Below are 27,873 nucleotides of genomic sequence, written 5' to 3'. Positions count from 1 at the left end.
TGTCATTGTTTTAAAGGGTATGCCCGTACCTATCTTACTACCCTTTACCACAAGGGGGTACCAGCTAGGTCACTGATCCCAAAAGACCCAAAATAAAAATCTTTTTTCCTGAATTCACTGGAGTTCTTGGTAAGTCAAATTGTTTCTCTCACTGTCACTCCCAGAAGTCAGGTACAAATAGTCCATATGAACATTTGGAGTGGAGGTGTCTCTAAATTTGCGCATCTCAAATTTCTTTTTGAAGTAGGTATCAAAAACTGAAGCAAGAACTCAAGGTAAAGGCTTTAGGATTTCTAACACTAAGAATGAGCTAAGCCAGGGGTGGGGAACCTGCAGCCTCAAGGTTCTCATGTGGCCTGTAGGTCCACAGAATATTCTGTGAAATTTGGATTCAATCATTGCACTTGAGGCCCTAGAGGGCCACATGTACCTCAAGGCCCCAGTTTCCCCACCCCTGAGCTAAGCTGTCAAGGGAAGCTAAGGCTGTCAGAAAGATTTTTAGGAAGGCGCATCGAAGAAAGACTAGGATTATTGCTTGGATATGATGGATATCAGATGGATAAAATGATGATACACAAAAACAGTGACATCAGAAATATTCCATTCTTCTCTCCCAACAAAAATGACCTTTGTGGCACGTGACCTTTAAAAAACAAAACAAAACAGTTAACAAGCAAGGATCACTGAAGAAATACAGCAGTAAGGTGCCTTGGATGACTTCACCTAACCCAGATGGACTATATTATCAAGTACTAAACAATTGCAGATGTGGCAGCTGAACCACTCCCTCTGATGTCCAAAACACTGTGGAAACAGAGAGAAGTCAGTAAAACTAGAGAAGGGTAACTGGTCCCATCCCCCAGAAAAAAAAAGGAAATACAGTTCACAAACTATTGGCCAATTAGCTTGACTTGGATTCCTCAGAAAATTTTAGAAAATGTCAATGATATTTGGAAAAAGAAGCAGTGATTACCAAGAGCCAGCACAATTTTATCAAAAACAGGCTGTGCCACATCAACCTTATTTCCTTTTGTTTTTTGAAAAGTCACTAAAGTAGCAGATGAGGAAGGGGAACTCTGTGGATATAGTGTACCTAGATTTTAGCCAAGTATTTGATAAGATATCTTGAATTATTCTTATAGAAAGCATAGATTTAGAATGAAGAGGATGGTCAAACTCAAAAAGTTCTTAATGGTTCAGAACCAGCCAAGCAGATCTCTAGTGGAGTATCCCAGGGGTCTGTGTTTGTAATTCTGTGGCTCGATATTTTTTTTATCAGTAATTTGGAGAAAAGCATGAAAAGGAAGGAAAAAGGTTTTGTTAAGTGCCTACTATGTGCCAGGCACTGTGCCAACCACTTCAAAATATTATCTCATTTGATCCTCACAACCCTGAAAGATAGGTGTTATTATGATCCTGTGAGAAACAGCGGGGGTTCTGTTTCCACAGGCGTGATAAATAGGATGTAAATCAGAGGTGACTGGAGCTATGACTTAGCAGAACCAGGCTTCTGATCAAGTAAAAGGCCAGAAGCTCCTATGCATGCTTAAGAAGTTGTTTAATATTAACCAACACACCCCCAGGGTGGAGCAAATTTAAATACACATGTGATGCATGACAAGGGAGGGGGAAAACATCCAGGAGAACGTGGAATAGGCAGTTCCGGAAGTTGAATTCCACCGGTGGAAAACAGGGGAGGGAAATGTGAAACAGAATAAGGAGTAAAAGGCTTTGCCTGAAAGGATATGCCTCCTTATGGATTAATAAAATCTTTCTTTAATTCACTGACGGCCATGTGGAATTTTTTGGTAAGAGATTATTTCTCACAATCCTTATTTTACAATTGAAGAAACTAAGGCAGTAGAGGTTAAGTGATTTACCCAGGGTCACACAGCTGGTAAATGCTTGAGGCCAGTTTGAATTCAGGTCTTCCTTACTCCAGACCCACAGCTCCATCCACTTTGCCCCTAGCTACTTCTGAAATAGATGGCGTGCTCATCAACTTCACATGAACTTAAGGCTGACAGGATTACCATCAATACACCAAAAAAAAAAAAAAAAAGATCTTGTCAGGTTGAGACATTGGACTGAATCTAATAAAGTCTTACACTTGGGTTCAAAAAATTAACTTCACAGGTACAGGAGAGGGGAGCCATGACACTCAGTAGTTTGTCTGAAAAAGGAGCAGGGAGTTTGGTGGACAGCAAAATCAATGACTCGGAAGTGTGATAGAGCAGCCTAAAAGTTAGCTTGATGCTGAGCTGTACAACAGACATAACTTGCAGGAAGAGGGTGAAAAGGGTTTCTTTTAGGACAGTGTTATCTTCAGCTCTGAGCACCATGGTTTAAGAGTGTGAATACGCCCAAGAGTTTCCAGAAGAGGCCAACCTGGGGGGGTGAAGGGCCTTATGGTACATAATAAATTGAAGAAGCTGACAATATTTAGCATAAAAAACACTCGTTGAGGTCTGAAAGCTGTGTAGACTTGTTGAGGGGGCATTGGGTGGAAGTTGCAGGGGATAAATTTTATATTTACGTCAGGAAACAGGCTTTTAACATGAGACATCCAAAGTGACACGTGCTACCTTAATGAGATGATAGGTTTCTCCTCCTCGGAAATTTTCAGAAGTTCTGGATGATTTCTCCCTATCCTCTGCCTCTGCCTAGAGGAAGTGAGGTGGTGTAGTGAGATAAAGCACTGGACTTGGAGTCAGGAAGACCCAAGTTTAAATCCAGCCTGACATTTACTAGTTGTATGACACTGAGCAAGTCACCTAACCTGTTAGCCTCAATCTCCTTAACTGTAAAAGGAGGATAACAGCACCCACCTCCACAGGGTTGTTTTGAGGATCAAATGAGATATTTGCACGGTGCCTGGCACATAATAGGTACCTTCTATAAATGCTTATTCTTTTCCCCCTTTATGTCGAGTCAGTATTCCTCTTGGGTATGAGTTGGGCCAGATGACACCCCCCCATCCCTCAAGTTGGGATTTTTATTTCCCCTACATGCCTTCCACCCATGGTGTCATGTCCTAATTAAAAAAAGCATCTTAAGAAAACAAATCTTTTCATCTCCACTGAATTTCTTTCCTACTCTCACTCAACCTGAGATTTTCTTGGTTGAGATCTTATTTGTGCTGGGAGTAGAGAATGAATAAAAAGTCAAGAACTTGAACGATGCTTTTTAGGAACTAGAACCCTTCATCTTTGCCTGTGGTGCTGTTTCAGAGTTCCTCTGATGGCATAAAATTAAGGGTAAGGAAGGCTCTCGCTCTCATCCCAAGCCTCCTGGCTTGCTGGCCAGGTTCAGTGGGAGAAGGAAGCCCTGAGGACAGTGGAGGAGGGGAGCACACCTCAGCAGGTAGGCCATACATGAAGGGACAGTTGTATAACTAGTGCTTTGTCCTTTTTGTGGTAGACGTGACCTGAGTTCCAGTATTGCTAAGGACTGTTAAGGAACAACTGAGCCTCCTCTCCCCTCCAACCCTACTAATATATCGAAGTTTTCAATCTCATACCTTTATCCCTTACTGGAGCAAGAGACCTTAGAGATCATTTAGTTCAATTCCCCCTCATTATAGATGAGCAAATTGAATTGAGATCCCAAAAGGGTAAGGGACTTGCCCAAAGTCACACAGAAGAGTCAGGGTCTTCTGATCGCAAATCCCGTGTTCTTTCCAGTATGTCATTGCTTGTATGTGAATTCCCAGAGCTCAGCCCACACTTCCTCTACCTGCCTCAGGACTCTTCTAGGAGCCAACAAGATGTGTCTATATGAGGGATAAAGATCCAAACCGTTTCACTTTCTCTTAGGGTGAGAGGGCAGCAGTGACTAGAGACTCTGGACACTGTCCAAGGCTACCCAGCATAGGAGATGGGGAGAGAGGAACTTAGTCAGGTCATGGTTATAACTCAAGATCCATTTAAAATCACTTCAGGCAGAATCATAACTCACCAATTTTGCATCTAGGGCAAGAAGGCATGAAAATGCCTACAATTCAGCTGGGAAATGGGGGAGTAGTGGAAATCAATAAGGCAGCTGGAGCAACTAGTAGCTTACTATTTTAACCAATTATACATGTTAACTAGGTGCTAACATCTATTCTTTCTATGCTGTTGAAGGAATGCAAGGAGTGCCAGCTTTTCTAAATTTTAATATCCTGGGATGAAGCCCTAGTCACCTTTCCTTAGTAAGTGGCACTAAGTCATGTCTCTTGTCCCTAACCCGCTCTCCCAAACACACACACACGGAGCACAACCCGCTGCTCACACCAAAATCTCAGAGCCAATGAATCCAGACCATGTCAGCAGGTAAAAATTATATTTTTATTTTGATTTCAGTTGCCAAAAGGATTCCCTTGTGGGTCTATCAACCTTTCTGAATTAAAAAGGCCAGAAAAATTTGATCCTGGGCACATGTCCACAGGGAAAGAACCAAAACAGTCACCACCACCCCTCCAAAAAAAAGGGGGGAGGAGAAAAAAAAACAACCCCAAATAAAAAAGATTAATTTCCAAAGCCCAGCACTAAAAACACAACTCGAAGCTTCAAATGAACACGCCACACACATATGGAAAAAGTGTTTACACAGACCAAATCTAACAAGGTCATTTCTGTTTACTTTTACTTTTTAAATACAGGTTTAGGTGTTTTTCAGCTATAAACAAAGGCCCAAAAGTGCGTATGTGAGAGAAAAGGCAGAAATCAAGCAGACAGGGAATTCTCTTCCTGGCCCCTCAGGACCCCCCAATAGAGGGAAGGGGAAGGGGTGACAGAGAAAAGGAAAAAAGAGGGAATGAGAACAAGTAAACCAGTGTTATGGAGAATTCACAATTCTTAACCATCTTCCTTTCTTGCAAATATTTCTGGTTTTGGTCCCATCTGAGTAAAATTCACATTACAGTTATGTTGTGGTTTCGTTTTTCCTGGATCAGAATTGGCTTTAAGAACTGAGGACTTAAGAAAAGGAGGCCCCAGGCTGCCATCCCTACTGGAATAGTGCTTAAATGAGGGAGAACCTAGGCCAGAAACACCTTCATTAAGCCAGGCTCAGGTATGACAGACCTTTAATGAGAAATCCTCCCAGTTCAACATTCTCCCCCTTCCCAACCTCCCCATCCCATCCCTGTACCCTACTCCCCACTATACTGCTCAGGGAGTAGTTGATAGTGAGAGGTCCACTACAACCCTGTATCCCACTGTATCTTAATCCCAAGATCGGGGAAAAGAGGAGGCTATTAAAAAGAAGTTGGAGGGGTCTATAGGCTCAAATTGGCTCTTTATAGGAGGTAAACTGAGATGTGTGAAAATAGGTTTTTGTCCTATCATCGTTGTTGTTCCTCAAGCCTTCCCCTCTAACTGTACTGTTTCTTCCCACCAACCAACCCTAAACCTTCAGTCTTTGGTCCCAGAGTCAACACTGTGCTTTGAGATTTCCATGAAATAGGCCAGCTCCCCACTCTAGCTTCTTGGGCTGCCTCTCCAGAAAGAAACTTGCCAAGGCACTGATATTTCCTCTTCCTTTTGCATCCCAAGTCCGTCAGCTTGCCAACCTGAAACACTCCTGCTATCCCACCATGTCTCCTTCTCTGCAAAGCTGGGATGAAGTCAGAAAAAGGGCTGAGGCTGGAAAAGTTGCTCCCCAGCAACGTTTGGAAAACATTCTAGTGCCAACACAAAACCACATTCTAAAAAAAATCCCCAATGATTTGATATTTGTCAAATGAGCTCTCTTCTTGGATCAGACCCTGTCCAAGACAGCTTCCACTCTCATCCCATGTACAAAGACGTCACTGTCACTCGGATGGTAGAGAGGCTGGGTGAAGGCATTTGGAGCCAGATGAGACAAAGAATGGATGGAGACTACACCTAGATTTCAGAGAGATGGAAGAGGCTTGACCCTCCAGAGCCCAGTGAGAATTTTCACAGCTGCTGGTGATGGAAAGAAGAGAAGTTCGATATAGCACCATCTTCCCATCCCTCCCCCAGCAGCTGGAGCTCCTGCTCTGGGGCAGCAGTTTCCAGTTATTAGGTTTGTCCTGGGACCTACCCCGATGTGGAGGTCTGTGTTGGTGGGTGTTTGGGAAGTTAGGGCAGGAGAGGCTGTTCGTGCCCATTCCTGGGAGGTTGTAGCGGGAGGGGAGGATAGGAGGAGGCTGGGTAAGTGCCAAGTTGTCCACACCCCTACCCAGAGCTCCAAAACAGACAGTGGGGATCAGAGTGGGCACAAGCACTTAGTTATACAATGAATCTGTTCAGGAAAAAGAACTCATCCCCATTTCCCCTCCTTTGCTCCCATTCCAAGGATGGGGGGAGTCAAGGTAGGGGTGGGGCCAGTTCTACAAAGCCAATCAGATGGCACTTTTTTAGATTTGTAAAGTCATGTACAAAAAGAAGGGGACTTGCCTGGTTTCTCCACCATTATGTACACTTAGGTATTTTTACCCAACAGGCAAAATGGGAGACAGAGGGATGGGCATGCTTACTTGATCTGGGGTGGGGGTTGAGGAAGGGTGACCAAAAAGAGAAGGAATCCAAAAAGTCTAGGACATCCATTACTCTCAGATTAGTTTTTCCCTTCCTTCAATAACCTCCATGAGACAAAGGTTGGGAGAAGGCAGATAGGTACACAGTCACTCACACACAGAAAAGGGACACGGAACAACCCCTACATGTCCTTTTCTCCCTGTATGAAGAGTCAGACACCGAGGCTCCTGCCAAGTTAGCAAAGCCCAGGGCTCATTTAGCAGCTGGTCTGGGGTGGGGCAGGAAAGAAATGCGAGATCAGAGATCCCAAATGTTCTCCTCTATGATGGACTAAGAAGACACAAAGAAGCAATGATGGGAAGAGGCATGAAGTAGGCACTAATCAGGTCCACAGGAAACCCTTGGAGGAAGCTGGACCTGGATTTGCCATCTAAGGTGGTGTCCTGGTCCCCACTCTGCTCCCTCTTTTTTGCCCCTCCCGATGCCCAGACACTAGGTGCTGGGACAGAGAAGAACTCTAGCCCCCTTGGAGGCAGATGTCCTGCAGAATGCATCCCTGATCCCCTGCCTTGCCCTAGCTCTGGGGCACTGAAGGTGAGAGACAGACTTCTTGGAGTTCTGTAGCTTCTTGTGAGGAATTAATTGAAAGACAGAAATGTCTAAACAGGAATTGTTTGCATTCTTTAAGCTACACTATTTGAATCTGGATACCTTGGTTAGATCACAGTGTGAAGAGGGAGAAACCAGGACTGGACTGGGAAGAAAGAACAGATAAACCTGAAACTGAAGGAATGGGTGGGGATTTCCTTTCCCCACCTCCACTTTTCACTTTTTAGCTAATGAAGATCATAGATCTATCCAGATATGGAAGCTAATGAAGGAGATGAACTGACCAAGAGGGCAATACCCCCGGCAGAGAGGCCACAAGAAGAAAGTCTGCTACAAACCCAAGCTTCACCTTGTGAGAAACAGACCAACCTCTTACTGGTCCCTAAGACCCTGTTATTCCTTCTTTCCCTGTCCCAGCCTTGAAGGAAGCTAAGAGAGGACAAGGAACTGCAGGAGCTCTGGAATGTTTATTTTGCTTGGGAGAAAGGGTGGAGAGGACAGGTCCAGTGTAGAGAAGGAAAAGGAAGGAGGGAGAGAAATAAGGAGCAATTGTTTCCAAGAGGACATATGGAATCTCAGTCCTCTGACAGACCTGTCCCTGTCTCTCCATCCATCCTCTCAACCCTACGCTCCCCTTCTGGATGAGATTTCCCATTCGCTAAACCCAGAGAGAAAACTAGGGAAAGGAGAGAAGGATAAATCCCTCTGGGAGAGCGGGCCTATAGAAAGGGATGGGAGGGCTCAGCAAGAGGAAACATAGCTTAAATTGGCCAAAGAAATTGAGAGAAGGGAAACAACCTGTCTCAGACTCTAAAAAACAGAAACTACTGATGGGGAGAGAGGTTCACGTCTCACAGGAGCGCAATGGAGGAATGCATCGAAGATGAGGTGGGCGGCGGGCATGACGGGAGCTGAGGCGGCGGCACAGGGCTCAGATGATCTCCACATAATTGGCAGGAAGCATGCCTGTTTCGCCAGTGCGCTCCACAGTGCCGTACATCCAGCCATCATCAATCTGCTGCACGTTCACGATGGTGTCCCCGTCCTGGAACGACACCTCATCCTCATCAGCTGCACTGTAGTCATACACAGCACGGTACCGCTTCTGCAGGGCGAGAGGAGGGGAAGAGGAAAGGGCTAGACATATGTCCACATAGCCAAAAGGCTTAGGTTTTTCTTCTCTCTGCCTATTTCTTACGTCCTTCCTACCTTCTGACCCCGGTCAAAGCTTTTGGACCCTCCAAAAGCCAAATCTAGTATATAGGAAAAAAGCCTCAGTTTCCTTTATCTATAAAATGTATCTCCCACAGTAGGTATCACAGTGAGGATCAAATAAGATAAGTGATGTACTTACAGTGTTTTGCAAACATTAAAGCTCAGAGTCATAGAATGATATTGGTCAGAGTAGGATCTGAACTCAGGTCTTCCTGAGTCCCAAGTCAGCGCTCCATGGACTATATCGAATATTGCCTTTCTATATACAAAGCTAAATGCCAAATATTATCAACACAATGAAAAGAGTGCTAGACTTGGAGTCAGAAAGACCTGGGTTTGCATTTTGCAAATTTTAAAATGTTATATTAATGTCAGTTATGATTAGAATTATTATCATAATCTTTTGTTATTATTCTAGAAAGCGATGCCTGGGCTGGCCCTGGCAGGTCCTGGCAGGCTGGGGAACTGCTGATGTGTTCCGAGCTCACTAGAATTAACTCTAAAATCCCCTGAAGGCTGGTAAATTCCTCATTGTCTTTCCGCTGGGCATTCCCAGCATTTAACACAGCAAGAAGGAAGGAAGGAAATAAACATTTATTCATCTCCTTCTACAGGCTAGCCCCTAGGCAGAGCACTTTGCAAAGAGTTACAAATATTATCTCCTTTGACCCTTACAACAACCCTTGGAGATAGGTGCTATTATTACTCACTCCCATTTTACAGTTGAGGAAACTGAGGCATGCAACGGTTAAGTGACTTGCCCAAGATCACGCAGCTAGTAAATGTCTGAGGTCATATTTGAGCAGAGGTCTTCCTGAGGTCCCCCAGGTCCAATGCTCTTTGAATGATGGGAATGATGGTGCCACCTAGCTGCCTCTATAGGAACTTAATAAATACATTAGTAACTCTATGAAGTAGGTAGAGCAAGCAGCATTATATACATTTCACAGACACAGAAACTGAGGCTCAGAGAGGTAAGAGCAGCTTGCCTACAGCCACATAGTAAGTGAGTAGAGGTTCAAGGCCAGGTCCCCTGATATTAAGTCTAGGGTTCTTTCCATATCCCTATGATTGAACCAACATCATCCCAGGGCTGATGGTAATCTATGGAGAATCCAAACATTCCAGTTATTAGAAGGGTGTCCCACATATTAAAGAGGGGTAAGTTCAGCAGGATCGGGAATAATACTCTTGGTAATGGGAAGGGACTTTGGAAGTCATTTAGTTCAATACAGTCAAGGAAAGGAAAGTGTTAGAAGGGACTTCAAAGACAAAATTCATCTGAGTCACCAAAAAATAGCACAGTCGTAATTAACTTCTCCCATTTTCTATAGTGCTCTGTGGTTACTGAAAACATCCTCTGTCATCCCTATTGTAGAGATGAGGATCCCATGGTCACTGCAGCTTGTGAGCTCAAACCCAGATCCCCCATCTCCTAAGTCTAACACTTTTCAGGATACCGTCCTAACCTCCTTAGGGGTATCCCCAGTATCTAGTGCTTCATAAATACTCCTGATGGTTGATCCATGCACTGTGTGCAAATGGAGGGGGCAGGAATAATGATTTGGCCAACTTAAAAATGATATTCCCAAGTTAATCAATGTTCATCTGGATTTAATGCTCACACTATGATTCTGGGTGTTCCCATACTCACCCCGCCTGCTCCTGGGGCATTGCGCTGTATTGAGACCTGGGCAGCTGGCTCTTTGTAGCCATAGGATTGTGATGGTTGCTGCTGCTGCTGCTGCTGGTGTTGCTGAGACTGCTGGTAAACTGAGAGACACCACCAACTCAAGGCCAAAAAGTTCAGAAGCCCCACCCTAATATTTTCCATCCACCACCCACAGTCCATACCCTAACTCAGAATACTCTATCCCTTATGCTGGCCCATGGACTGGCTGGGGGTCTTCATTCCCCATAACTGGGATCCCAGCTGCTTCCTGCCAAGTCATGCCCTACTTATCCTAATTCTAAACCTGCCTCCTTCAGGAAGTCTTCTCAGACTCTTGATTATCTGCCTTTTAGGCACAGGTAGGCAGCAGAGGCAGAATTCATCCATCTGACCTTGTTTGTGTATTGGGAACTCCCAAATGTAGGGCCTGACAGCCTCCTCCCCAAGCAAAGAAGGAGCTTTCTTAGGATGTGGGCAGTATTGACTGACTTTACATTTCTTTCCCTCACTGGCCCAACACTGGATCCTGCCTATAGGTGCAGTTAGGACCATACATTGTGAAGGGTTACTTATAATAATAGAGATAATCAGAATATCTCTGTTCCAAAGGACTCCATGGGGATGAACTCAGAGGGCAGGGAGGCTTAACAACCACATACTAAGATGGTCGGTCCATTACTGTGCATTGAGCAGCTCACAGACTGACTCCCCGACAGGGACTTGCCTAATTTCTCCCAGGCTCCTAGACAAGTCTTGTCTGGACTCTCATGTCCTCAAGGGTACCCCCTCCCCCAGCTGTTCCTACCCGGGGCGCTGGCTGGGATGTGATGTGGCAGCTGTTGCTGCTCCTGGGGTCGACGGTAGTTGCTACTGTCTTGAGAATTGGGGCGTTCAGGGTCAGAGCCCTCGCCCCCACTGGGACCCATCCGGCTCTTTTCAAACTCTTCATGATACTTTATCTGGGGGAGAAAGGAAAATGAGGCACTGGCAGAAAGGGTGGGCAAAGGGGGCCAACGGGTAAAACAAGGCTAGGGATTGTGCTTCCCCACCTCCCTGACAGTTAAACAAGTGACAAAAGAGCAGTGGGACATAACCCAAAAGTCCAGGGGTATGTGCAACAGATCGGCCCCGTCTCTCTCTTTCCTGAGGGTCCAGGAGGGATAGAGAGAAAAGAAGTACAGAGTCCCTAAACTCTCTTGCCATAGTCCAAGGGTAGGGAACCCTTCTAAGTCCTCAAGCGTGGCTTTTTGACTGAGCCCAAGTTTTACGAACAAATCTTTTTATTAAGGAAATTTGTTCTGTGAAGTTTGGATTTAGTCACAGGGCTGCACTTGAGGGCCATGAGGGCTACATGTGGCCCCCGAGGCACCAGGTTTCCCACCCCAGTCCCAGTCAAACGAGGATTCCCAGTCAGTTGTGGGAAAGGTGCTAGGTAAAATTAATCCATTTAGGAATTAAATGTTATTTAAGTTAAAGTTAAGTTCATCCATTCATTCTTCATTCATTACCTATTTATTTTGCTTTTTATCCTTAGTAACAGAAATACAGTCAAACAAATATAACTGTTATCTGACCTCTGATCAAGTATGCAATATTCTGCCCCTGTAGTCACTCACCTCTCAGCCACAAAAGAGGAGATAGATTTCATTATCTGTGCATAGGTATCACAACTACTATTATGATTAGTCAGTCTGGTTTCCTTTCAATGCTCTTTAGTTTAAATAGATCACTCTTTATTTCAGAGAATCTGCCCACATTTCTCTGACTTTCTCATATTCATCATTCCTGGCTGCACAAATACTGTTACATTCATATAACAAAGGTGCTTCAGTCACTCCCCCAAGGTTTCCACTCTGCCTCCCAATTTTATCTTTTCACAAAAAAGGCTATCTATATTTTGGTAGGTGCTGGACTTCTCTGCCCATGACCCCTGGTAGATACATATTTATTTTAAATTACCCTCTATGGAGAGGGCACCCCTCCCCAATGCTAAGTCTAACAGGAGAGACTAGATATGGACAGAGGTAAATAAAAGAAGTACCACAGTTAAGTACATATGTTGTTGTGTTCATCCTTTGTTGCCGAAGAAGACCATGCTATCAGAGAAATGATGATATGACTTGCACTTGACTTTGTTTTGAGTGAGGGAGGGCTGTGCAGGTCACCAGCCTCGCTTCTCCTCCAGAGCCATATGAATCCAGTGAACAGATATTCATCAGGATGACTGCAGATGGCCCACGATGCACTGGGAGACCTTGGCCCCTTTAGGCCAAGGTCTATTGGGTACTCACTTAGGGTGATAATGCCTATTCAGTGAATAGGCCTGTTTAGGAAGTAGGTGTGTACAGGGTAACTGAATGAAGGGCTGATTCTCCCTCAAGCAGCACACAGGAGACTCAGTGACATTGGACCTCCCCAGCCTAGTCCTCTACTGCCTCAAAGGGGCCAAAGATAACATAAAATTTCAGAGTGTGTGGGATTCTGGTTCAGTTAAACCTAAAAGAGCTGTGAGACCTTCCACAGCAGTACCCATCACTCCCCTGGGGTTTCAGGGATGCTTAAGAGAGCAGGATTGGATGAGGGTAGATTCTGCTGCTGCCTTACTCTTGTCCAGCAGGTGGCACTAAAAGATTAAGACAATGGGAGAGTGGACCCAATGGGCATAGGCAAAAAGCTGCCGCTCAAGGCCCTGCTTTGAGGGAGAGAGAGGTGAGAAAGGATAGCATGGGAAAAAAAAGGAGCATCAATAAAACATTTTCAGAACGCACAGACAAGAACAGAGGGAGGGAAGACCAAATGGGGACAGTGCCTGGCACATGGTAGGCACTTCCTAAATGTCTAATGATGGATGAACTGGGGCATGGACAAGCAGGGTAACTTGGCAAGTAATGTGCTGAATTTCAAGTGTGCTTAAAAATAAAAAGCTGCAATTTCAGGACATTTGCACACACCCGTCTTTTTGTTCTTTGTTTATTGAAATGTTTTGTTGATGTTTTGTGACATAATAAAAAAGAAAAATTTGGGGCACCAGAAGGATAGCATATTTGGGGAAATAGTGGAAGTATATAAGGAGAAATACTTATACCACGATTTAAAAAAAACAACAGCTGGAGGTTCTTTAACTCTATCTCCAACATGAACGTAAGTAGAACACACAAGTCTTAGCTGTGGGAGTGATTTACAGGTCACCTGATCCATCCCTCTACATCTCGACCAAGCTGTAACTCAACCATCTCATTGGAAAGGGGTGATGGAGATGGCTACATTTATTTGTTTGTTTGTTTATTGTAGTGGCAAAGAACTGGAATCCAAGGGGATAGACAACAGCTGAACAAGAAATGATGGTAGATGAATGTAATGGAATATCACTGAGCCATAAGAAATGACAAAAGGGATGGTTTCAGAGAAACCTGAGAAGACTTGTATGAACTGATTCAGACGGAAGTGAGCAGAACAGAAGAACAATTTATACAATAATAACAACATGGTAAAGACAAACCACCACCAGAGAGCTGACGGGATCAATGACCAGCCATGATTCCGGAGGATTTGTGATGAAGCAAGCCACCCACCTCCTGATTAGAGAGGTGATGAACTCAATACAGAGGGAGAGTTGGTTTTTTTTTTTTGACACGAACAATGTAGGAATTTGTTTTACTTAACTATATGGGTGGTTTGTTTTTTTTTTTTAATTGAGAGGGACAGAAGGAGGGAAGACATGAAAGGGAGAAAATTAAATTTTAAAAAAGAGATTATTTGACAGTGACCAAACTCCCTGGGTTTCAGGAATACTGGATTTTAGCCAATCACTAATTAGGCAGCTTTGGTCAAGTCACCAGTTGGTTATATTATAGTGGGGATTCCTTCAATGAATGGGTTGGACTAAATGACCTCTGAGGTTCCTTCCAATTCTTTAACTTCTATGATTGTGTTATTCTGAAACTGTAAAATGCAGGGGTAGTTGGGTGGGTGGGGTGAATCTCGGTCCTGGTGAACAGATAATGAAAAATACCTCCATTGTGATGGAGGCTGGGGAGTGGAGAGTTGCACTGGTTTGTTTAATGGCTTTTCTTTGTTATATGAAAGGTTTCAAAGGAGAATGTGGAAGCAAGAAGGGAGGGGAAGAAGGAAGGGTAAACTGAACTCTTTTTCCTCCTTCCACCCCAAACAATTCCCTATTATGGGGGCACCAACACCCTTCCAATCACTCAGGTTCACAATCTCAACTCTCTCCCTCTTCTCCCCTCCCATCTCTCCCTTTCTCTTCTTTTTCCTTCCTTTCTCCATTCTATCGCACCCCTCCCTTCACCCCATAAATTTAGTCCCTCAGCATCACCCTCAACTCCATTTTTGTCTCTCATTCATTCCATAATGCAATCCCATCATCTCTGGAACACAGCTCCCTCTACCCCAGGCACACAGACACCACCCTAGTTTAAGTCCTCATCATCTTGTGCCTGGACTATTCCAACAGCATCCTACCTGGTCTCCCTGCCTTAAGTCTCTCCCCACTGCCGCTGATCCTGCATAGTTTCCTAAAGCACAGCTCCTACCACATTACTTTTCCTCTCAGTGAACTCCAAAGACTTCCTGTTACAGATACAATCAAATATAAACTCTTTTCCTTGGCATCTAAAGCATTTAATAACATAGCCCCTTCCTACCTTCCGGTCTATTTAACACATTACTCCCCTCCTTGAACTCTATAGACCAGACCTGTTCCTCTCACAATCACTTCCCACCTCCATGCTTTTTCATGCACAGGCTATCAAAGGCTATCTCCCAAACCTAGAATACTCTCCCTCCTAAAATCCCAGGCTCAACTCAAGGGTCTTTGCTAGTCCCTCTATCAGCTAAGGTCTTCTCTACTAAAGCTACCTTCTATCTTTTTAGTATTATTTCATATGGAATGCTTTATACATATACTGTCTTCCCCATTAGCACTTCTCAAGAATAGGAACTGATTTGTTTCAGCTTTGTATCTCTAGCATTTAGTACCTGGAACATAGCAAGGGTTGAATAAATGCCTACCGATTAACTGATATAATTAAAATGCCCCAAGTCAATGAGCTACTTAAGGTGGGGCTAGAGAGTGATCCAACTCCAGAGGATCTTAGAGAACTAGATTCTAATCCAGGCTTAACTGTTCACTGGTCAGATGTCCTTGGGGATCCACTGGTCAGTTATAGAGGGGATTTCTTTTGTGTATTGGCTGTGGCAGAAGAGTACCAGTGATGGTTTTCCCATTTCTCAATCACTCTTGTGGTTTTTAACTCCCTACATGACCTCAAAGATGCCTTCCCATGCTAAAATTCAATTATTCTCTGTCTGGAGGAAAAGATCTCCACAATCTGTCAGAGGAATCTAGGGGTGAAGACCACAGGGAAGGCATGCTTGAGTCTCTGCCAAAGAAGACAGCTAGAATGGCTTTTATCAAACGGAAATGCCCACCAACTCCTGGTGCAGTTGGTAGGGGGAAAGAGGGAAGGAGGAAGGGTTAACGACTGTATTTAACAACCTGAATCAACTGAGGTTTGGGAGCCTTAAAGCAAGTTTGTCCATCTCCCTGCTATCTCAGCCAGATAAGAATCTATTCTGGGTTTCTCCCCCTATGTTGAGAAGACAGTTTTTTAGTCCCTCTCAATGCCTGGAAGTTCTCCCTAGTGGTTAACTTCAGACCTTCCTACACCAAGTTAGCCTTTCCTGGTAAGAGAGCTCAGGATTGGAAAGAGGCAGTGAGAAACCCAGGATCAAATCCTGCCTCAGACAATTGTGTGACTGTACAGGTCTCAGTTTCCCCAAGGTGCCCTCCAGCACTAAATATATCATCCTATTATTATTGGAGGTGCTCTGGGCCAGGGGGTAGCACTCACTTGTGATACAAAAACATCCCAGCAATGTGGTTTAGGCTTCACATCTAAGGAAACAGAAAGGCCCATGTATTGTGCCCCAGATATCAGAGTAACCCACAGCCTGGGGAGGGGGGTCCCTGTCCTCACTACCCCTCCCCAGGACACCAGACACTCACACAACAAGAAAGAGCTCTGAGAGAAGCATTAAGCACTGCCATGCTGTGCTGGGTTTAAGCTTGCAGCTCTGTGCCCAGCTTCTGACCCCACACTGCTCTGGGCATCTTTATCCCCACTCCTGATACAAGCTGAGCACCCCCTTGGGAACAGAGTCTGTCTGGGGACAAGGTCCCCATGGTTAGGGAGAGAGCTGGAGTCCAGGTATCAAAGCTAACTATGGGCACAGACATTCACACCTGGAGAGATAACCATCATTAGCAGCTTCTCTACCATTTGCTAATTGTCTTGCCCGGGAGAGGCAGACATTAACCTGACCATGAAGAGGACTGAGTGCTCTAGCTGGTCTTATGAAGTATCAGGCAGTGTGACCAGGGAAACACCACGTCTAAAGATCTTTGAGGAGAAGGCACCTGGCACATTCAGCACCTGGCTCATTATAACCCACACGATATGCTTTATAACAACAAAGATAATAATCTGTGTCCTTCAGCCTCTCCTCCCTGACGGTACAGTGACAACTTCCACACAGTACCTTTAGGATTAGAAAGCATTTCCCTCTGAACTGCCCCACCTGGCAGGTAGTAGGACCATTTCTATCCCCATTTTACAGATGAAGAAACTGAGGCAAAGTGAATTACATGCTGTCACATGACCAGGTCTCCTAACTAGTGATTCAAAGTCTCCGAGAATCATAAATTTAGAGCCACGAGAAGCCATTAAATCCAATTCTCTCATTTAACAGATGAGAAAACTGAGACAGACTCAGTGGGCAACTGACTTGCCCAGGCTAGTATGTGTCTGAGGCAAGACTTGAACTCAGGTCTTCTGGACTGGTGCTCTGTTCGCTGAACTGACTCTATGTAGTCCAAGAGGTCAACTGTAGCTAACAGAGTGCTTTGACCAAGGTCATATGAAGGGTGGCATATAGGGCGATCTGAACTCAAGTCATCTAACTTCAAATCCAATATTTTTCCCATAGTTCCTTGCACATTTTTTTTACAATAGAACAAACTCCTCAGAGCAGGAACAGTGATTTGTTTTTGTCTTTGTCTCCCCCAGCACCCCGAATATAGTACCTACTATGTAATGGGGGGAAGGAGGAGGGCCAGACCTGTCATTTCATCAGTGCAGGGTACTTCCAGTGTGGCCATTCCCCATACACTCACAGGTCAGCAACTCCTTTGCAACTAACTCCACCTTACATTGCCTGGGAAAACTAGGGGGTTTAACTGATTTGCCCAAGGTTATACAGCCAGTGTGATTCAAAGTCAGGATCTGAACCCAGGTCTTCCAGATTGTTCTCTTCTCTGCCATACCACACTGGTGGCTCTTCTTTTGGTGGCCAAGAATTGGAATTTGAGAAGATGTCCATCAACTGGGGAATGGCTGAACAAGCTGTGGTATATGAATGTAATGGATTATTACTGTGCCATAAGAAATGATGAGCAGGCAGACTTCAGAAAAACCTGGGAAGATTTACATGAACTGAGGTTCTAAGTGAAGTAAGAAGAAGCAGATGAACACTGTACACAGTAATAGCACTACTGTGTGAAGAGGAGCTATGAATGACTTAGCTCTTCTCAGCAATACAGTGATCCAAGACAATTCCAAAGGACTCACAGGGAAAAATGTTATCTACCTCCAAAGAACTCATGGAAACTGAATGCAGATTGAAGCAAATTATTTTCACGCTTTTTTCTCCTTTGGGTTTGTGTTTTCTTTTACAACATGACTAAAATAGAAATGTTTTACATAATTGTGCATATATAACCTTGCTTACCACCCATCTTGGGGAGGTAGGGAGAAAATATGGAACTCAAAAATTTTTTTAAATGAATGTTAAAATTTATCTCCATAAGTAATGGGAAAAAAATAAGATACTATTTTTAAAAAGAAAAAAGTAGATGCTTAATCAACATTTGTTGAACTGAATTCAATCTTGGGCCAGTGTCCTTACAATATATCCCTTAGCTCTACATCCTGGGTCAGTCTGCCCACTAAATCCTTGGGGAGGTTTTAAGAAATAAGGCGGATAGGTGGGCAGTGCTGGCTTAAGAGTCAACAGACTTGAGTTCAAATCTGGCTTTAGACACTTACTAGCCATGTAATTTCACTGCAAGTCATAATTACTCTGCACCTCATTTTCCCCATCTACACTATCTCCCCAAGGTACTTGTGAAGATCAAATGAGATAATATGGGTAAAGCACTTTGCAAGCCTGACTTCTAGATAAATGCTAGCAATTATTTTTCTTTTTTCTTCTTTTTTTTTGAGTCAATCAGGTTAAGTGACTTACCCAGGGCCACAAAGTTATTAGTAAGCATCTGAGGCTAGATTTGAACTTAGATCCCCCTGATTCCAGCTGCCCCAGCAATTAAATTTTTCTAAGGAAAATCAGATACCAAAATAAAAAATCGTACATTCCAAAGTCCAAGCAGATATTTATGTTCTGCTACAGCTGCCATTCTGTGTTATCTGGGGTTTTGCTTCCTTCTCCATTAGGACACAGGACCAGGAGTGGTCAGCATTAGTCAAGAGACAAGAAGTAACAATTCCCCTCCTTTCACAGGGGCGAGACTAGAGAGAGGGAAGGGAGGGGAGGGCAGGGGTCAGTATCATCTCTCCGAAGTTATACTCCTACACTCACAGGGAAATAAGGTCATGGGAGAAGGTAGAGTCTTCACAGTTGAAATTGAAGAATATCCAAGAACTGTGGGGCTTAAATCCCCCCACCAAAAGTCACCTCTTTGAGGAAGCCTCCCCTGCTACTTCCAAGCAATCTCCTCCATTTCTAACCTCACCTAGCATCTTTATTATGCTGATGTTTATTTGGAATCATAAGTTTAGAGCTGAAAGGGACCTCACAGTCTGTTTATATTGTGATCTGCTTGTGCTGTATATTGTACATCCTGGAAACAAGAAAACTTGAATTCAAATCCTGCCTTGGACACATAATAGCTGTGTGACCCTGGGTAAGTCCCTGAAGCTCACTCAGCCTCAGTTTCCTTAACTGTAAAATGAGAAAAAGAAGAATAGCACCCACCTCAAAGGGTTGTTGTGAAGGACAAACAAGCTAGGACACATGTGAAGTGCAAACCTTAAAACCATATATAAATGTTAGCTCTTACTACAGCTTGTCTCCTTTCTTATCTCAGCCTCCAAGCTCCACAAGGAAGTAGTTGTTTAATACAAACTATCTTACCCCAGTGCCCAGCACAGTACTCAGCCGCAGCAAGTAACTTCATGAAGTACTGTTGAATAAATAAACAATTCCTGGCTCCACCTTCCCTTTCCAGTCTTATTACACATAACTGTCCTTCAGGTGTTCTACTGTACACATTACCTTTCTTGCTATTTCTTAGGCACAACATTCCATCTCCAGCTTCCAAGCATTTGCATAGGCTGAATCCCCCTCCTAGAATATACTTGTTCTTCTCCCCTTTGCCCCCTTTAGAATGCCTAACTTCCTTCAAAATCAGTTTAAATACCACCTGATCTTCCCCTACAGCTAACGCCTCCTCCTTTGCCCACCCATGACAAAACAACCTTGTAATTTACTTTGAATAAATTCATACTTGTATGTTGTTTCCCCTGATTAATTAAAAAAATACTTTGTTGACTGATTAATCAACCAATCCACAAGTACTCATTAAGGGCCTACTAAATACCAGGTTTGGGGAATGAGAATTCAATGATTGAAATAATCCCTTTTCACAAGAGAATTTACATTCTAAGTAAGGAGCCTTTGAATACTCTTATATCTGAGTATACAAAGAAAGTAAGTCCCAGTAAATTAATGTTGTTTACTTGTGTCCAACTCTTCCTGACCCCATTTAGGATTTTCTGGCAAAGATGCCAGGGTAGTTTGCCATTTCTTTATCCAGCTCATTTTACAGATGAGGTAACCGAGGTAAACAGTAAAGTGACTTGCCCAAGGTCACACAGGTAGTAAGCGTCTGAGGCTGAATTTGAACTCAGGAAAATGAGTCTTCCTGACTCCAGGCCCTGGGCTCTGTGCACTACCCACCCAGCTGTCCTACTGTATGAGTAAGTACGATGCCATTAAATAAAAGACAGTTTGAGAGGGAGGGTACTCATAGTTGAGGGGCTAAGGAAGAGAATGTAGAAGGTGATGCTGGTGCTAGGTTTCAAAATAAGAAAGGGATGTTATAGGGTAGAGGTGTGGAAGGAGTGCATTCTAGGCATCAGGGTTGTGTTCATCCTTCGTTGCCAAAGAAGACCATGGCATCAGAGAAATGATGACATGACTTGCACTTAACTTTGTTTTGAGTGAGGGAGGGCCGTGCAGGTCACTAGTCTCACTTCTCCTCCAGAGGCATCTGAATCTAGTGCCCAGATATTCATCAGGATGACTGGAGATGACCAAGGATGCACTGGGAGACCTTGGCCCCTTTAGGCCAAGGTCTATACAAGTACTTGCTTAGGGTGAGATGATGCCCATCCACTGAACAGGCCTGTTTAAGAAGTAGCCAGGGCATGGCCCCTTCAATGAGTCCAAGAAAAGAAAGACATCAGGCTGGGAGGGAAACAGCAACAGTTACTATTGATAATAAATCACTCTTTAGCCAGGAGGGTCCAGAAGAGAGCAGGAGGGCAGAGATCCTGTGGTGTCTGAGCTTCACAGTGCAGTAGGTTCAAGGTACAGGGAAAGGAACAGCCAGTGCAAAGGTATGGCAACGGGGGATGGAGCAATGAACCATTTAAGCAGCTTGAGGGCAGGAAATGATTCTTTTTTGTCGCCGTTATCTTATTTCCTGGCATATAAGCACTCAAGAAATGTTTGACTGAATCTTCATCCCTAACTAAATCAGGAGGACCTTGAGGTCAGGAGGTGCCCGGACCAGCTGTCTCTTCATCTGTGGCTCAGCTGCAGTCCTCTGGTCTTCTCCAGCATGGCCTACGGTGGGCACCTTCCCTCTCTGGCCCCTCCCTGCTTTTCAGCTTCCTTTAGTGTGGAGGGCGGGGGCTATCTTCTTTGTCCTTCTGAATTATAGTCTCAGCACTTACTACCATGCCTAGCACTCAGCTGGGGTAGCTAGATGGTACGGAGGATACTACAGTAGGCCGGGAGTCAGGAAGGCCTCAGTTCAAATCTGGCCTCAGACACTTACTAAGCCATGTGACCCTGGGCAAATCACTTAACCCTGTTTGCCTCAGTTTCCTCACTGAATAAAATGAGCTGGAGAAAGAAACCCCAAATGGGGTCAAGAAGAATTGGACACAGCCACAAAAGCACATTTATTAAATGTGACTTGTTAAATGTTTATTTACTGACAAATTGATCTTACATAAGCTTGTGTCTCCCCTGACAGCCCAGTTTTCTGCACAAAGTAAGCACTGGTTCATAGGATCACAGGTCATGAGGAAACTGAGGCCCAGAACAGAAAGTATCTCACCATGGTCTTTCACATAAGTGAGTCTTTGACTAATCCAAAGAAAATGTATTTGGATAATCCAGGTCCACTTTTCCCCCACTGTGCTTCCCAAAAGGACTAGGAAAGAAGGTAGGCAGGTTGGAATGTCTGATCCTCTCCACGGCCTCTACCAAAAAGAGCAGCAGGGAGTACAGATATAGGTGGAAAAGTCCTTGAACAAAGAGACCTTCCAGATAACCAGCTCAGGCACACTGGCCTCTACTTACCTCCCTAAGCAATCAGCTGCCTACACACCCTCATACTCACCCTCAACCGTAACACAGACCGCTCCTGCCCTACAGAGTCCCAGCAAACTGTCAGAGTGCAAATTATAGTTCTAATTCATTCACCATCCGTGCTGAAGGTGCTCTTTAAATTCAGTAGAGGGACAAAACGAAGGAGAAGAAGGCCCAGGGAGGGAGGTCATGGTAGAGCAGAGAGCAAAGAAAGAGGACCCAGGAGAACAGTTTAAACAATGACCCACAATGGAGAATAAAAGACACCAGAATTAGATCAATGCAAAGACCAATCTCGACTCCAGAGGACTAAGAATAATGAAACACATTGACCTCCTCTGGAGGGAGAGAGGGTAGACTATAGATATGGAAGCAACATAAAATAAAAACATCTATCAAACATGTTTGTTTGCATGTTAGCATAATGCCTGGCACTTGGTATGTACTCAATAGATGCTTTATCTCTCAGTCTAAAAGAGTACAGGGGGAACTACAGATATGGAATATTGTGCAGACTGTCAGACATGACTGATATGTTGGCTGGTTTTGCTTAACTGGGTTTTCCCTCCTTTCCTTTTAGTATTTGTTTCAAGAGAAGGCTGGTTCGGTAAGGAGGGAGATGGATTCAGAGAAGAAGGTAATGTAAAAACAAAAGATATTTTTAAGATTAAAAAAAAAGATTCTTTAAAAGAGTCAGGGGAAGGAGAGGGAAGAAAATAGGACCTTCTGCCCACTGGCCTGGGCAGAAGTGGTAAGAGGAAGCACCGGTTTGTTGGTTGCTTTTTTAATCTGTAGGGGGAAGGGATGGTAAAGAAAAAAATCCCCTCCCCCTTCCCCAGGAGCACTAGATTCTGTACCTGAGGAGTTTGAGAGAGAAAACTGTTTGGAGGAGAGAAGAGCCCCATACCCTGTTCATGGTTTGGTCCCAGGATCAGGAGTGTGCCCAGGGACTGCTACCAACTGCCCTATCCAAGCCTGTTTCCCTTTCTAAATCTCCTCAAGCAGCCTGTAGAGGAACAAAAAGAGTTAAAGTCTAGCCAGCCAGGACTTAAAAATTAATAGCTAGGCTAGAGTTAATGAAGCTGCAGCCAATCCGATAACAACTGGATCTCTCTGTCTCCTGGCTAAATAACAGTTATTGACCACAGTCAGAGCTAAGAAACGTTGGTGGGGAGGGGGATGGGGGTTGTGCAGTGACAAAGCCTGAGATGGAGATGAGAGAGGGACTTGGTCACCCAGGCAGGTAGCTCCCTGAAGGCAGGAAGAGCTAAGGACCAGGATGATGATGCTAGTGCCACTTCCTTCTCCTGGATCATGAGATTCAAAGCAAGAAGGGACCTTGGAGATCCCTTCTCCTCCCACAAGATTTGTTAAAGGCAGGAGGCTGGGAAGGAGGTTCAGATCTAGGATGCCTGAGAAATGCTTTGCTACATCCTCTCACTAGGATGACAATAAATTAGTAAGAAGCCAGACTCACTCTGGCTAGCTAGAGCCAGACAGTCCTCCTGGACCAAGCTGGGGGTGAGGGGCAGTTGTAGACATGCTCGTGTCCAGAAGCCTTCTGGACACAGTAATTTTCTAGTCCAGTGAAAACACACAGGATCTGGGGGACCAGTCCACAGCTGCTGCCACAAACACTATCCTCCCTTCCACAGCTTCAATAGGATGGGGGAGAGAAAGGGGAGGAGGAAAATGAAAGTGATACTTTGACCGATTCCTCCTCCTTCTCCTAAGATAGCTGTGACAACAGAACCTCTGCCTCCACTCACCTTTCCTCAGACTTGGCAGCCTGTCTGCCCTTCCAGTTCCTGTCCTGGGGGACAAGGAGACCTATGGTGTTTGTTTTCCAATGATGAAAAGAGGCCTGATCCCAGGGGAGAAAGAGCTGAGAGGAGTTGGGACGGGGGGAAAGAAATAAGCAGGTGTTATGGAAACAGACTGCAGGGGTCTGTGAAATAGAAATAGCCTCAGGGAGGAGCCTATCTCTGAAGGAGGGGCAAGACATGACTGAATTATCTTGTACCATCTCTCTCCTTCACCCCCAATAGGTTTGCCAGGAGAGGACAACTTGTAAGGAGGGAAAAGGGAGAACAAAACAATCTCAAGGACTAGTAGATGAGGCTGGTAAAGAGACAGGGAGATGTTTGGGAGATGAGAGGGTCACTCACGCTTCAAATTTGCTCTCCAAAACAGGAGATGAGCAACCTCTAACCGCAGCTCCCTGGTCACTTACTACATCCACTAATCATCAGTTTCCTCCTGGGTGACCAGATGTGGCTTCTAGTCTTCCTCCTCAAATGGGGTGAGAGCTTGCCATCCCCAATGGAGGAGCAGGACTGTACGTGTGCATATATCCAAAGCCAGGTGTGACTCCATGAATGGAAACAGTCCCTAAGTCAATGGAAATGACTCATTTTACATGTAAGCACAGCTGACAGGTGTGTGTACGTCTGGGGGGGGAGGTAAGAAAAGGAACAGTGAGGAAGGAAGGGGGTTAGGAAAAGGTAGATTTGAAGCCCATTTCAGCCAAGGGAAATGACGATGCATATAAAAGGCTTTGCAAACCTTAATAGTGATCACGGGACTGTGGGACAGCAGAGGAAGAGCCAGAAGGGACCTCGGATGTTACTTCTTTTAAGACTTCTTCTGAATGGTAAATCCCAAACTTTTTAGGGTACATCTGTTCAAGAAAAGGCAAGGTATAGAGAAAAGATGTATAGAAAAGACTGGAAGGCTGAAGACCCAGGTGCTAATCCTGGCTTGGTGATGGCACCAGCTGCATGACATGGAGCAAGTTAACTGTCATCTCTGGGCCTCAGTTTTCTCACCTCAAAAATGAAAGACTCAGGGAGGCACCTGATTGCTGTCTTAAAGTATCTGGAAGGCTGCCATTCAGAAGAGGAATTACACTCATACTGGGTACACCCAGAGGACAGAACTAGGAGTTCTCATAAGAGGAAGTGGAAGACAATCAGATTTAGGCCTGATGCCTTAAGAGAAAATGCCTTTTAGAGCTATCCCAAGTCAGAAAGGCCTATCTTGGGAGGCAGAGTACAGGTTACCTTTCTGGATGACCCACAGGTCACCACAGATGTTCCTCCATATAGGGACTCTTCAGAATAGCTTGGATCCTGCTCATACCAGTCCAACCCATCCTGGAAAGTCCCTTTCAACTTGAAGAGTCTATGACTAAGTGATTTCTGAGGTCCTTTTCAGATTTGAAATTCTGATACTTTTTCTTTCACTTAAAAAAAAAAATGGGAAAACCATGTCAGATGAAAAGGGTAGGTGGATCAAGCTAGTAATACTATTTTCGTTTAAAAAAAAAATCCAAGTGCAACCATGAAAGAAAAACAGATCCCTGTGTGGTCTCAAAGTCAATGACAGATCTTCATTTGGTTGAATAGGTTTGTTAAAAACTCAGCTTTCTAATTTCCTTATAACCCAGCTAAATAACTTATATCATCCAACAGTTAATGTCAACATCTCCCAGTGAAGGCAGCCAACAAAACAATTTTAATACAACCTAACAGGTCCACTTAATGGTCAGCATCTCCCAGGAAAGACTCTTAATCAGCAAATGGCAATGGAAGTAGCAACTGATTATTATCTCTCCAGGTGTGAATGTCTCAGCCATAGTTAGCTTACCCAGCATACCTAGGCTCCAAGGCTCCAGCTCCCAGGTAGGTTTTCCTTAAACATTAATACCTCTATTAATTAGGAAAGGAGTAAAGGCAACTGTGTGGAGAAAAGAGCCAAGAGGAAGTGGGTCAAAAGATTTAGAGCTGGGGAGGACCAGAGATAAACTAATCTAACCATTATATTTTACAAATGGGGAAACTGAGGCCCAAAGAAGTTAAAAGATTTGCCCAAGATTTGCTATACAAGTAGCAAACTCAAGAAGGATTCAAACACAGTCACTAAACCAATAATTCAATATTCTTCTGGTCTTTCTCCCCATTGGGTCTCTGGGAAGCTTCAGGAATTTAGGGCCACACTAATAGCTCAATATAGTAACAGAAGGACAGGCCAAACAATGAAAAGTTTTTATGATGAAAGAGCATCCTCTGAAAGGGAAGAGGGATATATTGGGAAATGGGAGTGATATAAAAAGAACAGATTTTTTTTAAAAGGAAAATTAGAGAAAAGCTAGGGACTCTGGCTCCCCTCTTTTGGCCACATTAGGAAACCCTAGCTTCCCACCTTCCCCTTCTCCCCTCTACCCATGCTAGAGGCTCTAGAAAAGATATATAACTCGAAGACCAACATCACCTAACCCATTTAGGATCCAGAAGCAGGCAAAAAGGCTAATGTATTGTGTGTCAAGCAGAAATATATCACGGCATAGTGGAAAGAGTCAACTTCAACATCAGGAAGGTCTGGGTTGAAGTCCTATCTCTTATGTGAATTGGCTGTGTGACCCTGGGTAAATCACCTGCATGCTAGGAATCTCTCAAAAACTGAAGTTGCAAACAAGACACCTACCCGCATGAGTAGAGGGAATTTCCTCACATGGGTGTTCCCCAGACCAATGAAAATTATAGATCCACTCCCTATCCTTAAGGCTATGTCTAAGGTCCCAACCCATGGTGGAATGAGTGGAGTGTGTGGGTGTGGTGAAGAATATTAGGGTGCCTGCACAATGAGCCCTCAGGATAAAACCCATCTTTAGAGATGACACATCATTGCTTTGTTGGGTCGAAAGATTAATTGGTATTGATCCAATTATGTTTCTGTCCTTTCCATCTACTCCTATATCAGGGTGGAGTTAAGGATGGAAGACCCCATAGAGCAGGGAACAGTTCTATACAGCTGACAGGCTCAGGTAGCCAGAACTGCATGCAGACTGGTTTAGTGCGTTGAGGCTCAGATCTGGGTTCCAGTCCAGGCTCCAGCACTACCTTCCTGTCTGACTTTGAGAAAGGCAGTGAACCTCTCTGTGCTTCAATCTCCCCAGTCCGTCCTACAGGAAGAAGGATTTTACTCCCTTGAGTTATTTTAAGGTCAGAGACAATAAATGTCTCTGAAGCTTACTCCTCAGAGCCATTATTCCAAAACACTTGTTATCCCCAGGTACAGGCCCTTGGTAGTAGGCGGGGAACAGGCCTGGAAAAATGCTTGAGCATTTTGGAAATGTAGGCATACAGAATAATGAAATACCGAAATGAGGTCATTAAATGGCAAAGTGGATAGAGCACAGAGCCTTGAAGCGAGAAGACCTGAGTTCAAATTTGACATCAAACACTTACTACCTGTATGACCCTGGGCAAATCACTTAACCTCCACCTCAATTTCCTCATATATAAAATGATAATAATAACACCTACTTCCCAGGGTGAGGATCAAATGAGATATATGTTAGCACAGTGGCCAGCACAGAGCGCTATATAAATGTTTTCTGTTCCCATTAGCTGTTATAGAAATGTTGATGCTGACAGAACACCTAACACATGATTTGTCCCCTAAGTGGGGTCCCCAAATACTCTTTCACACAGGCCCAAACACACACTCTCCCTCTGCAGTGCCAGGCAGGAAACCTCAAGCCTTGTTTCCTTTGCTGAGGAGTGGACAGCATGAAACCACAATCCAGCCCAGAGAAGGTACCCAGCCCCTCCACTATGTGCTCGGAGGCCCATCAGCACCCCCTCCCTCTCAGCAGCCGCTCCCTTTTCACCCTCTCTAGCAAAGAAGGGCTTGGGGAGGGGAATGTCTCTAAGTGGGGGTGGCAGGATGCGGGGTTGGGGTGTCAGGAGATATTGAAGTAAGGACATGTTGGCTAGGAAGGAAGTAAGAACCCAGCATGAGGGAGGAAGTGATGGCCTCCACAGTTCCTGCTTCTTTAGCAAGCTAGAGTCAGACAGACAGACAGAAGGGAGTCTTACCTCTTTCACCCCCAAATGCAAACTGAACCTTCTTATCAAGATTACCATCCCTATGTCCATCCCATAATCCAACCTTGCAAAAAACCAAACCAAACCAAAACAAAAATCACTGGTTCTTGAGAAAGAAGGGAAGGGCTCAGAGTGTGAGGGGCCCACAGAGCAGTAGTAGCACGCAGACACACACACACACACACACACACACACACACACACACACACACACACACACACACACAGCCCCCCCTCCACTGGTTTCTGGGGGGTTGGGGGGAAACATGTGGGCGACAACAAGGGAAATCAAGGAGCGA

General features: G+C 44.5%; 1 protein-coding gene across 1 annotated transcript in view; it reads right to left on the bottom strand.

Annotated features, from left to right (window-relative positions):
- Positions 1-4,306: 4,306 nt before the first annotated feature.
- LASP1 (LIM and SH3 protein 1) overlaps positions 4,307-27,873 on the bottom strand; it is a 58,980-nt gene continuing 35,413 nt past the window's right edge. Inside the window, exons 5-7 of the mRNA XM_072646261.1 lie at positions 10,790-10,943; positions 9,967-10,085; positions 4,307-8,202 (exon numbers count right to left, since the gene is read on the bottom strand). Of these exons, the coding sequence (XP_072502362.1) occupies positions 8,029-8,202; positions 9,967-10,085; positions 10,790-10,943 (447 nt within the window). The 3' untranslated portion in view covers positions 4,307-8,028. The remainder of the gene's footprint in view (positions 8,203-9,966; positions 10,086-10,789; positions 10,944-27,873) is intronic.

Source organism: Notamacropus eugenii, chromosome 2 (genome assembly GCF_028372415.1).
Source record: "Notamacropus eugenii isolate mMacEug1 chromosome 2, mMacEug1.pri_v2, whole genome shotgun sequence".
In the NCBI taxonomy this organism is placed as follows: Eukaryota; Metazoa; Chordata; class Mammalia; order Diprotodontia; family Macropodidae; genus Notamacropus; species Notamacropus eugenii.
The sequence above is the reverse complement of the archived record's forward strand: the minus strand, read 5'-3'. Positions and strand labels throughout refer to the sequence as shown.